At 42.1% G+C, this 15,777-nt stretch overlaps 1 protein-coding gene across 1 annotated transcript in view; it reads right to left on the bottom strand.

Moving 5' to 3' along the window:
* Positions 1 to 15,777, bottom strand: part of GRID2 (glutamate ionotropic receptor delta type subunit 2) — a 1,112,728-nt gene that overhangs the window by 213,014 nt on the left and 883,937 nt on the right. Inside the window, exon 11 of the mRNA XM_006111957.3 lies at positions 3,368 to 3,680. Within this exon, the coding sequence (XP_006112019.1) occupies positions 3,368 to 3,680 (313 nt within the window). The remainder of the gene's footprint in view (positions 1 to 3,367; positions 3,681 to 15,777) is intronic.

The following is a 15,777-nucleotide window of genomic DNA, read 5'->3' as shown; positions in this document are numbered from 1 at the left end:
GTCTCAAGTTACAGTGGGGGAGTGCCAGAGCAAAGCCTGAGAAGCGGGGGAACCCGCCGCTGCTGCGGCTTTGCTCGTGGTGCCCCTGGTCTGCTGGGGACCGTCTCCAGCAGACCAGGGGCACCGCGAGCAAAGCCGCAGCCTCAGCAGGGTCCCGTGCTTCTGAGGCTTTGCTCTGGCAAAGCCTTAGAAGCGGGGGAACACGCCTCTGCTGCGGCTTTGCTCCCGATGCCCCTGGTCTGTTGGAGATGGTCCCCAGCAGACCAGGGGCACCGGGAGCAGCTTTTCTCGCCCCGGAGGTCGAGGTGGCTGACCGCTGCCTGCGAGCTCCGGGGCGAGAAAGCCCCGTTCGTAAGTGCGGATCCGACGTAAGTCGGAACCGCGTAAGTCGGGACTGCCTGTATAGCATTTCATCCAAGTTCAAATTTAAGTCCATGAGTTATGTGGGAGTTTTGAGACTGCAACAGTGATGGTTGTTTATACAGTGGATTAGGAAATATGTGCACCCATGAAGGACTTCATGTACAAATGCTAAAGGCTATTGTTCCACTTGCCCAACTATTCTTTGTTTTCTGAATTTGCTACATTCCTGACTAGAGTCTAATTTTTAGTAGTGTTAACCAGTGTTCCCCATAACATTTTCTGCCCTTGCACAGGTTGACATTTCTTATTTGCAACACGAATACATTAAAGTAGAGTGTCAATGTGCACCACCACTGCAAACAACACCATATTTGATAGATAGATAGATAGATAGATAGATAGATAGATAGATAGATAGATAGATAGATAGATAGATAGATAGATAACAAGGAGCAATGCTTATAATATTTAATATAAAATCAAATAAAAATGAAAATTAACACCACCTGGGGAGTACATGTATCATCATCTTTTCTAACAACTCAAGCTACGAAACACAACAAAACGCATGTTACCCACACATAGCTCAGATTTAAGATCATAAACAAATCTGAATCAACTAGAAATAGCATTTGCAAAGAGAGCATGACTGATACTATATTTTACTGATACTGGAGAGGAGAGTAAATAGCATTCTCTAAGGCTTATACAGTTTCTCTGGGGAATGTTTAGGATCCATGCTATACAAGAACAAGGGAAAGACACCTGTAAAAACAGATAAAAATTCTTCTGGTTTGCAACTTTCACCAACTCAAAGAGTAGAAGCCCCAGAACAAATTAACACATGGCTTCAGGGTTTGTACAGAGATGCATGTTTCAAAGAGCTTGCAAATAAGGTTTCATGCTACAAAACAACTAGCATCACACCTAGTAATTGCTACTTCACACTCATAAGAGCCAGAACTTTACCACATAGCAAAGATCTGGCCTGAATGGAATACAATTTACCATGTATTAATTAGTAACACAGGATTTTTTTAAAAAATCATTAAAATCAGAGTTTTAGATATCTGAAACACTCAAAAAAATTCTGTTAAAAAAATCTTTTTCTTGCTTATCTTAAGCCATTAATGGCTATGTAAGCTTTGTTTGAAATGTAATCATGCAAATGTCCTAGCACACCCCCCCCCTTTGCAGCCTGCTTTTCCCTGTCCCCCTCCAACCCAGCCTGAGAGGATACCCCAAACAAACCCTCCCCCCTTGCCTCCACCTAACTGCACAGATGCTAGCACCCATCCTCTGTCCCACATCTACCTCTGTGCAATCTGCTCCTCCCAGCCCAGCTGGGGCCTGGTATAAAATTCTGCTTCTCAAAAACTTGCAGGCATAAACAACCTACAGGACACACAGCACAAACAAACTCGCCACCCCTCCTCCACCTCACTCCATGACACACCGCACAAACTCCCCCCCACCTCCACCCCGCCCTGATGCCAGAACCCACCCCTATCTCTTCCTCATCTCCTTCATGCAGCCAGTCCCTTACCTTCCCCTTCCCAGCCAACTTCTTCATGAAAGCTCATGATACCATCTACATTTTTGTTAGTCTCTAAACTGCTGCAGGTCTACTTGCTGGATTTTTTTTTCAGCTACAGACTAACAGAGCTACCCATCTGAAAATTCCATCCCAGGAGGCTTGATGAGAGTGCTGACTTCCTGCCTCTGCCTCTCTCTCTCCTCACTCAGATGGGGCTCTCTAAACTCCCCTTCCCTCTGAATCCCCCTCAGCTAATTACTCCCTCCCTCCTCCTCCTCCTCCTGCCCCCTTCCCCCAACCACTTATTTCCTTCTTATCGCCCCTCCTTACGTCCTCTGGGAGCTCCTCCATTTGAAGCATGCAGAAGCTCTGTTTGAAGCTGCTGCTTAGCAAGTTACCCTCCCCCTGTAAGTCAGCTGAGTTCCCTGCCTGCCTGGGAGCTCTGAACCTCTGAGCAGGGCTCAGAAAATGGCTATGCAGCCATGCAGCTTACCAGGAACTTTGGTGTTAAGCTCAAATTTCTATGTCAGAACATTAAGTCATATTGGCACAAAGATTATCTATTTAGGATGGGTCAGGAGTCTGTGATCCCTCAACAGTATCTGACTAAACTTCTGCTTGAAGGGCATGGTTTGAAGAAAAAGAGTATAAATGACATTGAGGAGAAACCTGAGTCAATTGGAAGGCTAGAGGAGACAAAGTATCCAATAAGGTCAGGGAAACCTTGGTGAGGCTAAAAGATGCATCAAAATAGTGAGATGTGTCCACAGAAGACCTAGTAGTAGGACCCTAAAGGCTCATCTAGACCATGCCGAATTGCCGAAAGAGGACATGCAAATTTCGAAAGCAATGCTTTCAAAAGTGAAAGCAGTTTGGACGCGGCTTTTTCGGTGAATCCCCGTTTTTCGAAAAAGAGCATAAACCTCATTTTTTGAGGAAAAGCGGCTTTTCGAAAAAGGGGGAGGAGGTCCACCAAAAAAGCTGCGTCCAAACTACTTTCACTTCAGAAAGCTCCACTTTTGAAAGTGAGATCAGAAGAAGATATGCAAATTCCACAGGAATTTGCATATCCTCTTTCGGCACTCCGGCGAAGTCTAGATGAGCCCTAATGCACAGTGAAGAATCGAAATTTAGTTTTAAAGCTGGATTCAAAGACTGTGTGTCTCATTTGGCACTAGAACTTATTAGTAATGTTACTTATGAGTAATCTGCTACTAAAAGATTAGAAGTAGCTCTACTCAGAGTTGAGGTGACAGACACTGGAATAGACAGATACAAAATAAAAGAGGCTAGTGTGTAGTGAGTCTGAGCTTTTCACCACACATACAGAAGGATGCTGAATGTCAAAGACTTAAACGTCATGGACCCTTTTAAGCCATGCAGGGATAAAAGGAGTCATAAGAATCCACAACAGATGGAACAGTATGTATATTCTTCCCTGTGAAGAAGATAAATTTTACTTCTTACCTTGCTGCACAAAGGATCCATAAACAAACCACATGGAGTTGTATAGTGTTGTCGAAGTCATTGATCCCATCTGCAGGCGTGGTGGGTTGAGCCAGTTCAAGAGGTAGACCAGTAGTCCGACCAGAAGCACGGTTCCAGCTATGCAGGCCCACAGGGAGAGGTCAAATGGTGCCAAGCAGGCAAACATGTCCACTGTCTTCTCAGCCTTTCGAAGCAGCACTCCCACTGAGTAGTCCATGTAGCGGGTTGTGAAATCTACCACGTTTTCCCGATCAGGGGTAATGGTTAAAGCAGAAATCCCTATGTCAGCTCTCTACAAAAAAAAGAGTGAAGAGAATTCATTAACATGAGCAAAAGAAAAAAATCTTGGCTCTAATTTGCTTTATAACACCTAAGTTTTTCACAGAAAAACTGATGCCAAGGCCAGTGTCTGAAGACTGCTGTAAGTAATTTTTAAAATTCTCCTAAGGAGATGTACAGAATAGCTTCACATGAATCTTACATTTCTATGGCCAAACTGTGCCTGGCTAGATTCAGGCACATAAGTTTTCCAATGTTATTAGTGTCCAAAAATCAAGAAAAATATTTCAATACAAATAATAGCTGAGAGAAATCTGCCTTTGGTTATTTTTCTTGGCATGTTTATATCAGGGACATCATTGTCATAGAAGCAACAGACAGACTTTGTATATAGTATTCCTATTCAGAGGAAATTAGATTTTTTGACAAAAGCCACGTGCTTCCTGAATATTAACTGTAGAATAATCAGTGTTCTATATGATTCCTTCAGTACCAGATTTTTTAATGCAATAGGAAACTCAGCTACTGTACCATGTGGCTACCTGTCCTTCAGGTGTCTTACAATGGCTTTGCTTTACAAATATCTATGTAATTTAAAAATCCATTTATGAGCTGAAGGGGATTAATAACATCCCTTGATCTTATCATCCCAATTTCCAGCTTGTCTTGGAAACATTTGGACCCTAGAGACAACAGTCATACATATAGCAGGTGCGATTTTACTGATTTTTCACACATGCAATTATAACTGCAGTGAAAATACCAAGGTACTGTACTTCATGAAGACACATTAACACCATTTTTAAAATAAATTCAAATATTGAATAAAAAACTGTACACTAGATCTTTTCCATATGGAAAAATCTTTTAACATACAGGCAGTCCCCGGGTTACGTACAAGATAGGGACTGTAGGTTTGTTCTTAAGTTGAATCTGTATGTAAGTCGGAACTGGCGTCAGCCGCTGCTGAAACTGATCAGTTTCAACCGCGGCTGAATCTGGACGCCAGTTCTGACTTATATACAGATTCAACTTAAGAAACCCAGGCGTCCCCAAGTCAGCTGCTGCTGAAACTGATCAGTGGCTGATTCCAGGAAGCCTGGGGCAGAGCAACTCTGCCTCGGGCTTCCTGTAGTCAGCCGCTGGTCAGTTTCAGCAGCGGCTGACTTGGGGACGCCTGGGGCAGAGCAGCTGGGGTGCTGCTGAGTTGCTCCAGTAGCGCGGCTCCTCGGCGCTACTGGAGCAACCCAGCAACACCCCAGCTGCTCTGCCCGAGGCGTCCTGATTCAGCCACTGCTGAAACTGACCAGCAGCGGCTGAATCAGGACGCCTGGGGCAGAGCAGCTGGGGTGCTGCTGGGTTGGTCCGGAGCGGCGCTGCGGGACCAACCTGGCAGCCCCCAGCTGCTCTACCCCAGGGGTAGGCAAGAAAAGCCTGGTCTGCTGGGGGGGGCACTAGCTGCACCCCCCCAGAAGACCAGGGTGGCGGGACTGCCCAAGTCCTCCAAGGCTTTGCTCCGTCTCCCTGGTCTGCTGACCTGGGAGATGCGGAGCAAAGCCGCAGAGCACGCGGGCAGCGGGACAGTCCAGGTGCGGCGCGGCTGTCCCACTGCTGGCGTGCTCCGAGGCTTTGCTCCCCATCTCCCTGGTCTGCTGGTCAGACCAGGGAGATGGGGAGCAAAGCCGCGGAGCACGCCCGCAGCGGGATAGCCCAGGCGCGCTTGAGCTGTCCCCCTGCGGGCGTGCTCCGCGGCTTTGCTCCCCGTCTCCCTGGTCTGACCAGCAGACCAGGGAGATGGGGAGCCAAGCCGCGGAGCTCACCCTCAGGGGGACAGCTCAAGCGTGCCCAGGCTGTCCCACTGCGGGTGTGCTCCAAGGCTTTGCTCCCCGTCTCCCTGCAGACCAGGGAGATGGGGAGCAGCTTTTCTCGCCCCAGAGGACTGGAGCGGCGGACCGCGGCGCATCTGGGCATCCCGCCGCTCCCGTCCTCCGGGGCGAGAAAAGCCCCATTTGTAACTGCGGATCCGACGTAAGTCAGATCCGCGTAACTTGGGAACTGCCTGTACTTAAATTTGTTACTAGTTAGAGGTAATCAGCTTCTACTGTGATTAAAGCTGCACAAAGTCCTTTCTAAGAAATAAAAAAAAGTAAGATTGCTAAAAAGGATCAGCAAATCTATTAATTTCTTGACTTTCTTGCATTTCTTTCATCTTTGTCCAAGCAAGGCGGAGACTACCGCTAGCTAAATATTGAGATGTATGTATTATCCTAAGTGGCATAGCATGGGAATGAATATAAAACAAAAAGGCAAGAATTAGAATCCATCTTGAAAATTCCCTGAATTTGTTTTGAAACTCTCTGTCAATATTTTCTGCTTCACATAATACAGCCACATATTAATCACCATAAGTTTTAGACAGAGCTTGATGTACTTAGTGTGGAAATTAATAATGATGTCTGAACTTAAAATTCAATAAATAATCTTTTGCAGTTGTCTGAATGAGAGGTTGTGTGTGGTGGGGGTAGTGGTCAGATAAGTTGGGCAAAAAAGTATTTTCAAATCTTCATTTGTGTAAAAGACATGGGCCAAAGCTTCCACAGGTCTAAACCAAAGCTCCCTCTAAGCCAGCAGTTCTCAAACTTTTCGGGCTCCGGAGCCCTTTATATACGTAAAAATTTATGCTGAGCCCCATCGGTCCACTGATTGTATGTGTTGTAACTATCAATGTTTCCAGTTTGTCAACCTTGCAGAGCCCCTGGAGATATCTCGCAGAGCCCTGGGGCTCCGCGGAGCAGTTTGAGAAACACTGCTCTAAGCTACGTGGTAGCACAGACCTGCAGCTGCTTAATCAGCCCCGCCCAGCTGGGGCCTCAGGGCTCCATGCACGGGGCTCTACTGCCTTACATGTAGCTGCACTGATTTACACCAGCTGAGAATTTGGCCTCATGAATGCACTCTGATTGTTTTCATATCCCTTTCTGTTAGTATTCATTGAATGATCATTTGATGTTTTTTTATTCATAGACAGCCAACATCTCAGTTATATTTGTGCAGATTCATCGGAGCGAAGGTTTGCATTGCACAAGACTTGATCATGTAACTTGAAAGTCAGTCTGGTTTCCTTCTGCTTCTTTGTAGAATGGTGAAGAGCTTAAAACAAAGCATACGACTTTGATGACCTACCATATCCCAGAATAATAAGCGAGCTGAGAACACTTTGGAAAAGACCCACTCTGAAATGTTTTCCACATTACATGTGCAACAATTTTGAATAATTAACAACTTGTAAAAGTCAAAGTCAGTTCACAATTAATTAATAAACTGAGAAAAGGCTTAAGGCAGGGTTTGGGTTTTTTTGGTATGTTTGTTAGAAGTCTGGTGATGAGCATGATTTCATGCTGATAGCATGACCTTGACAGTCAGGAGTTCTTGCTAGTCTTTAGCACCAGACATTGTTGGTTAATTTTAAGTCAGTTATTTAATGTACTGAAATTGTTATTAAAATATTTCTCTACCTCACAACAGTATTTTGAGTTATAATTAATTTAACATTTCTAAAATTTTTGACATCCTTGGATTAAAAGCAATATAGTTTGGAGAGTGTGAAGGATTCATTTAAAAATTATTACTAATTTTTTAAAAATAATCAGGTTTCACAAGAGATGTGCTGAAGAGTGCTACATGAAACAACACAATACCATGCCGTTTGTGGAGATGCGGCTTGCATTTTACCTCTTTGGAATAAATTGTTTGAAAATTCCACTGCATTCCTACTGTAGTAAAGTTACCTGCTGGATATTATAGAGGATCACTGGTGTTCTAACGGAAGTATTCCATTTCCTTTGTGGTATTACTGAAGTCCAATGATAAGGCAGTGGTATTTAAATGGTAAAAGGAACAGTGTAAGGTAAGTCCTGTCTAGTCAGTATTAATGTGTTTAGGTTTCTTTTTTAAAGAGGAACGTGCGGGAATATTACTAATACATGCTTATGTTGTTTACTGAATTATAGCCATTGTAGTCCTAGGGTACGTCTAGACTCAAAACCTGATCGAAAAAGCGATCTGCTTTTTTGAAAGAGAGCATCCAAATTGCATGGACGCTCTCTTGAAAGAAAGCCGTGATTGCTATTCACAGAATGGCCACCAAGGCACCTGTGCTTTTTTTTTAATTGCCTCTTCTTTCAAAAAATGTCCCTGTTCTGTGTCCACACACACCTTATTTTGAAAGAGCTCTTTTGAAAAAGGAGTTCTTCCTTGTAATTTGAGGTTTACCAATGTTGAAAAAACCCCTGTGTTCTTTTGATTTAATTTTGAAAGATCACAATTGCAGTGTGGACGCAGGTGAAGTTTTTTTTGGAAAAAAGGGCAGTTAAAAAAAATGGAGTCTAGACATACCTCTAGAGAACAATTATTTTACCACTGATGCCCGAATCATCAGCAATAATAGTGGTTAGTACCACTGTAGTGGAAAGTGTTACTAACTGGTACAGCCGTGGTTGCCACTGTGCGACAGTTGCTTCGTGTGTAATGAGAGAGATCTTTTATGAATAGAGACGTGTTCTGTGAACTGAAGGAAATTGTGAAAATGGTTTTCATAGTACATTTGTAGCAATATAATATCACAGTCAGTGATGATTAGGGCTCTGTGTCTATCACAAAAGTCACCGATTCCCTCTGTGGGTTCTGCAGCTGCTTAGATAGCTCTGGAGACAGCCCCACTGACCACTGCTAAGGAGGCCCCTGTAGCTTGGCCCCACTGGCATCTGCTGACAAGGCCTCCAGCAGTGTTCCTGGTATGGAACCCTAGCAGCTGGTGCTTCTGCCTCCCTGGTGTCCTCCCAAGCAGCTGATCACTACACTTCCCTCCAGCAGCAGCCCCGTATTAGCAGCCCCCCAATTTAACCAGTAGTATTTATACTACATGTCATGGATAGGTCACAGGTGTGAATTTCTGGTTATTGCTGTACCTGTCTATGACGTGTACTATAAATATCCCTAATTAAATCATAGCCTTAGTGATGATTATAGATTATTCATTTGTTTACGCTGTTAATAAACACAACAAAATGAGACCTCACTGGACAGTAAATTAAGGGATATCAAAACATGACTGACTGAACACATTGGGTTAAACCTTCAAACCTGGGTTTCACTGAAGGTTTCACCAGGAGGTTTGCTATTGACTTCTGAGACCATGATTTCCCCCAATGCCTATTTAGCACTCTTTTCTCAGGCACAGTTCCTGCTGCTTGCTAAATAAGTGGTGCACTGAAATATTTAGCCTTTTTGAAGGTGATAAGCTCCCACAGCTCTCACTGAGCCAGCTGTGGGCACCAGCACCTCTGTATATCAGATCTACAGTGACTACCAGATTTCACCTAATAGTTGATCCATCAAAGGTGAATGTTCTTAATTATGTACAGATTATGTCAAATTACAGCAAAACTGGTAAGTGAAAAAAATGAAATGTCTATCATTATCATGTCAAAATAAATCATCTTTCAGAAGTCAAGGTTCATTAAGTGCTACATAGGAAGAAAGGCAAATGCATGCAATTATGTCAATATTTAGATGTAAAGTTGCCAGTCTAAATTATAAACATGTAAAATGCTCCACTTATTAAGTTTTAGGAGTGCCAAAATATTACTCAGTGATCATAATCTTAGTTATTTTGGTTTACAAACGTAAGTTAAATGAAACTGCGAGAGTTGGTTCATGATTGACAATTGAACAAACAGCACAGAACATTGTTTTTCTTATGATCTGTATATGAAACTACATTATGCATTACAGCATGGGTTTTCCCTGTGCTTAGGGTAAACCAGCAACAATGCCAAGAGAAAGCATTTTTATAAGATTAATGACCAGATAGAGCTGATGGTATAGTCACCTCTCTACACTGATGAAATTCCATCACCATTGCTTGGGAAATCCCCTAAATCTTGTGTGTTATTACTTAAGTAAATCCATTTATGCTTACTACAGATTATGGCTTACAACAATCTTATGGCAATTCTGTGGCTATAACTAAGACTAAAGAGAGCTGACAATACTGATGCAACAGCTTGTATTTATTCTTCATGTCATTGCTATTTAAGTTAAGCAGAGGATCAATATATACTGATTAATACAACAATTATATCAGTATTTTTATGCAAACATGAAGTTTTTCTTTACAAAATGCTTTGCTGGTATTTAAAAAAAAATAAGGAAAAAAAACTTATTCCAACAAAAGATACATGGATGTGTGTCAGGAAACACTATGGGGATGAGTCTAGCCCCCACTTGGCCAGTATATACCGCTCCACTGTGATATATATGGGAATATAAAGGGGACACTAAATCTGGAGAAGGATTTCCCTCAGGGGAGGATCACCATGACAATGATGTAAGCAGCCTTAAGCATGGGTCACAGTGGCTCTGGGGCATGTACATAGTACTTTGTGCCACAACAGAGCAGCAAAGAGGTAGCCTAAATAAGGCTGCCATAAATTAAAGCGATCTCCAAAACTGCTCTTGCCTATGCTGGAGGTTGCACCAGCCTCTTGCGATGGCATAACACTACTTTGCCCCCCTCTACTTCCTTTTCCTCACAGGGCTGTACCTTCTATGGTGAACTCATGGTAAAGAAAAGTACATAAATCATCATCATAGAATCGTAGGAGGGGAAGGGATATTGAGAGGTCATCTAATCCATTCCCCTGCCCTCAGATATGAGAAGCAAAACTGTGGCCTCCTAGGAATACTGGAGGAGGTGTGCTATGTCTCAGGGGAAATGCTGTGTAGATGCACCACATGAGGCTTTGCTCTATTTAACACAGGAACGGTGCGTTTACTATAGCAACTGTCATCTCATATGGTGCACCTGCTGCAGTGACACCGCAGAGACATGCCAGGTCTTCTCAGCGAGATACACTCAACCAACATGTTGTGTGAGAGCTGCTGCTTTCCACAACACTTGTGAAGAGAGCTATTTAATTTCTGCACGTGCCCAGTGCCATCCTGGCTCATGTAGCAATGTGTGCAGGGCAACTCATGGGTTTCTGAATGGCTTCTCCATTATGTTGACTAAACTAGCATGCCAGATATGAATGGAAAAATCAGGCAATATCCTATATGAATTTTTTAAAATTTAGAATTTTTTAATCTACAGCTTTTTTCTGCCTCAAGGTTGTCAATCAAAGCGGTTTTGGGAGTTCTGGAAGCAAAGCTCAATTCACTGTAAATAAGGAGGAAGCAGGCTTCCAGGAACAGCTTGCACTCTATGAGAGGTAGATTTATGCTGGCTGCTTGCCCAGGATTTCAACAGTCTCTTAAGTGAGCCAGAGAATGGGAAAGAGAAGGAAGACAGTGAACCTCTGCTGCTAACTACATAATGGGATAAAGATAACCTACTAACTTTATTCAAGTCAGTGGCTTTGGGGTAGCTAAAAAAAAAAAGAAGTTAGGACACATTTGTGTCAGTGCAAACCAAGTTCCAAACATAACTTCTCAGCATAGCACAAGGAGAGGAAGCTCACATTCATTAGAAGTCACCTAAATACTACTACTACTACTACTACTACTACTACTACTAATATTTATTATTATTTTATTATTTAAAAAACTCATACACATGGTAGCTTTTCTCCTTCAATGACATGTCACTTGCTTATTAGTGTAAATATCTGATATAATGATTTTGAGATTATCCAAGCATCTTGTTATTGGGAAGGGAAGAATAATGTACATTTAATATGAGTGAACCATCCGATTTCAATATTTAGGATTTCTGGGTTATAAGATATTCATACAATGTTTTTTAATCCTTCCTCAACCCCAAAGTCACCCTTTTCTTTGGAAGTTTCAGAGGGGTAGCCGTGTTAGTCTGTCACTGAATTTTTTTTTTAAAAGCCCAACAATGAATAGTCCTGCAGAACCTTAGAGACCAACAAAAAATGATGATACAACCCACAAAAGCTCATGATATCATCTTCATTTTTTGTTAGTCTCTAAGGTGCTGCAGGACTATTCTTTTTTTGTTTGGGTTATGCAATGTTTCTCAAATGAAAACCTGTCTATAGTATGTTGGCCATTGTACAAAGCAGCAAATTATGTATCATAATAATTAGGGAATGGAACAATGGTGCAAAAATCAGAATGCAAGACCCAATCCCATTCTATGCCAAAAACATAAGACAAAAAGTAAATTTTAAATTGGAAAATGCTACGTTAACTTTTTCAAATGATCACAGTATACGTCTGTGCTTCCATCTAAATTTGAAAGAGACACCAACTTGACACTGGAGTAGAAGCGTGGGTAATGCTCCTAGACAGTATTGATCTTCCATGCTTCGGCAAATTCTCTGGTTCGTCACTAGTCAGGACCCAAGGGTGTCAAACTAGAGAGATTCAATCTGTAGCTCATTTCCTAGACATGTTCTAATGTATTTTGCAGACGTTTTCAAATAGAGATGCCTCCATTTCTCAAGGGTGATTATTTTATATCCTAACAGACCTTATGTTATGCAGCATTGCAGAAAAGGTTGATACTATCACTATTATAGATATTTGATTACTACTGTATTAATTTATAACCAGCCACCTGGGACCATTCATCTTCCATTTCAAGTGTTCTTTAAATCCCATCTCTCTTCTTGGTCAGCATGCTATGTCATTTTACCATTTAGCAGCTATTCAATGGGGATATTTTTAGTGCATTTTACTGCAAGACTTATTATTCAACACTTATCTGCATTTGCAATCTATTAGCCTAAGTACTTAATTATCTAGGTACTTCACCTGATTGCATTGCTCCTTACTATTTGCTGTGACTGCTAATTTAATATCACTTGCAGACTTGGAAAAAGGCTTCCACGACCAGCCACTAAGTCATTTACATTTATCTTTCCTTTTAATGGCAATGTATTACCACACAGCCCTTAATGTATGAAGGGGTGGTACAGATTCACCTTGCCCTCTAAAACTTGCATTCTAAAAAGTTAAAATAAACACATGAAGCATGAGAGCAACACACAAACAACTGTTTCAGAGTGACAATGGTAAAGAATCACAGTAAGAGTTGCTTTCTTCTTACCCTGAAAAAGAAATTTTATCCATCAGGACAGTGATAATATCTATAAAGCTGAGTGTATGTTCATGTCTCTCTGCTTCACTGTACAACTCATGCCTAGAGCCAGCCTCCTCTCAGACTTCCTCATAGTTTTAAGGGAACTGTGCATATCTTCCACACGTTAACGTTCTTTCCTGCTATCCTTTCATTAGTGTGCAATCCATTGGCCCAAATTTTCAGATATTCTCTCTCAAATTGAACCTGCAAATCAATGTATACTCATTGCATGAGGCTGTTTTAAGTTCAAGTACATTACATGGTTAAATGTGTCCTGAATTTGGAATGTGCATTTTATGTCTTTTTGTACTTACTAATGGCGTGATAGGTTGCTTACACGGACTCCTGATATCATTACTATTTCTGCTTTTATATATACATATATTAAATACATACACAATCAACTGAAAACCTGCTACTAACTTTACTATTAATCTATATAACCACATATTCTTCTTATTAACCTCATTCTCCCCACTTACTATTTCCTCCAATTGTTTGTTCTATTTGTTACATCTTGTGTTAGATTACACACTCTTTAGGGAAAGACTTTCTTCAGCTCTATGTTTTTTTTTTCAGCAACTAGCATAATGAGGTCTTGATTTTGATGGAGCCCCCAGTTTCTAATCAAGTAATAATACAAATAATAATGAATTTCTCTTGGAATAACTAAATCTGACATATCCAGAATTTCATCTATTCCTCCCCTATATCTCACCACTCCCAGTTGATTTTAAATAAGACTTCAGTTTTATTTTTTGTGTCAAGGCCTCTTTTAGAAAGTGGTGAAATAGCCATTATGTAAATAAGCCTTCTCTTTCTGTCACTTCTTTTGATCACTGGGATGACCTAAGTTCTTGTAAACTTCAAGAGTCTCCTATGTGTTTCTGTGTAACTTAGTGTACTTTAAAAGTCAGAGTTCATTCTTGGGAGAATTTGCATTCTTCCTCTCCTGTCCTTCTGTGGAATATACTACAGAGGAGACCCTGAGTGCTTGTCTACACAATGGAGAAGATTGATGCTGCTGCAGTCAATCTTCTGAGGTTCAAACTAGTGGGTCTAGTGAAAACCCACTAATTCAAACCGAGAGGGTGCTCCTGTTGGCACTGGTAGTCCTACTCCTCACAAGGAGTAAGGGAAGTCAATGGGAGTGTGTGCTCCTGTAGACCTCCTGCTATATGGATGGTGTCAAGACGCAATTTAAGATACTTGAGCTCCAGCCAGAGGCGGACAGGCCAGGCGGGATACTGGGAATTTCCCGGTGGGCCATCGTCTGGTGGGCCGTCGTGTCCGCACACTATTGCCCCTTACTCTGAGCGGCTCCGCATCCGCGCAATATATGGCACGCAGAGTCCAACCTGCTGCCTGCGCCGCATGCCGGACATGATGCAGAAGGCGGGGCTTGAGAGACACACAGAGGTGATGTCATGGGGAGGGCTGTTCTCAACCCATTTCCCAGGCCTATTTTGATTGCCAGTACGCTCCTGACTCTAGCTATGTAATTAACATAGCTGGAGTTGCTTATCTTAAGTTGACTTTCCCCTTTAGCACAGACCAGGCTTTAAGGAGATAACATATCTTATTATATCTAACTTGGATTTCAATATGGATATTACAGGTGATACTATGAATGGCATCTCCCCTGCTCTATTCCCTGCACTCCACGGAGCGTCATTCATACAAGCTCCAGCACAGCTGCATTTATGCAGGGAAAGAGAGAGAAGGGCATCGCAATATAAACAATGCTCCTCCCTATGAGGAGTGGAAGAATATCACTTGTTCGCAGGTTTCCACAAGGTGACAACCACACCCAGGATTAACAGGGGCAGGTAAAATGTATCGGAAAAATTTAGCACAATCAAGAAATTTGTCAGAGCCTCTGCTGCATGATTTTTCTCTTCCATTTCAAAGGGAAAAGTGAAGGCAGAGGATCAGAGAAGTTGGAGAGTGGAAAAATTGCAAAATAATGCAGCTTCATTTGGTTTAATTTATTCATGCCATGTTATTAAACATCCAAATGTAGAATTAAGTAAATGAAGACTGTTTAATAAATACAGATTAACGAATATATTGCTTTCAATTGATACAACTCCATAATGCAATAAAACATTTTCTGCTGATGATATACTTTACTTATTATTCATCACCACCAATATTTCTCTAAGTGCTATACATTATTTATGAAATATCTTACTAATTAAAGTAACAATCAGATTTCCCCCTTTAGAATAGCCTCGTCTCATTTGTGGCTGGTTTTGCCTGATTAATTAGGATGCTTAGTATTACTGGTTTCTTTACCACATTAAAACCTCACAGTACTGTATTATGGTTGAGAAAACTGGATGGGAGATCCTTGATAACATGCTTCTGAACTGCCTACTGGGCAGGAAGGAGGGGTCACAGATGAATCATTTCATCGTCATCTTCTCCCCATCACTTGCCTCAGTGTGTTGGTAGCAGTATTAGATCCTGCTATCATAGGGTATGTCTACACTACCACCCTAGTTCGAACTAGGGTGGTAATGTAATCAACTAGAGTTGCAAATGAAGCCCGGGATTTGAATTTCCTGGGCTTCATTTGCATGTTGCCGGGTGCCGCCATTTTTAAATGTCCGCTAGTTCGGACTCCATGCCCCGTGGCTACATACGACACGAACTAGGTAGTTCAGACTAGGCTTCCTATTCCGAACTACCGTTACTCCTCGAGGAGTAACTCGAGGAACGAGGAGTAACGGTAGTTCGGAATAGGAAGCCTAGTCCAAACTACCTAGTTCGTGCTGCGTGTAGCCGCGGGGCACGGAGTCCGAACTAGCGGACATTTAAAAATGGCGGCGCCCGGTAACATGCAAATGAAGCCCGGGAAATTCAAATCCCAGGCTTCATTTGCAACTCCAGTTTACTACATTACCACCCTAGTTCAAACTAGGGTGGTAGTGTAGACATACCATAGGTAGTAAATATCAAATAAAAACGATGTCACTGAGCCATAAAGGCAGGTACT

Source organism: Pelodiscus sinensis, chromosome 5, assembly GCF_049634645.1.
Source record: "Pelodiscus sinensis isolate JC-2024 chromosome 5, ASM4963464v1, whole genome shotgun sequence".
Taxonomy (NCBI): domain Eukaryota; kingdom Metazoa; phylum Chordata; order Testudines; family Trionychidae; genus Pelodiscus; species Pelodiscus sinensis.
This window is presented reverse-complemented; position numbering and strand designations above follow the sequence as displayed.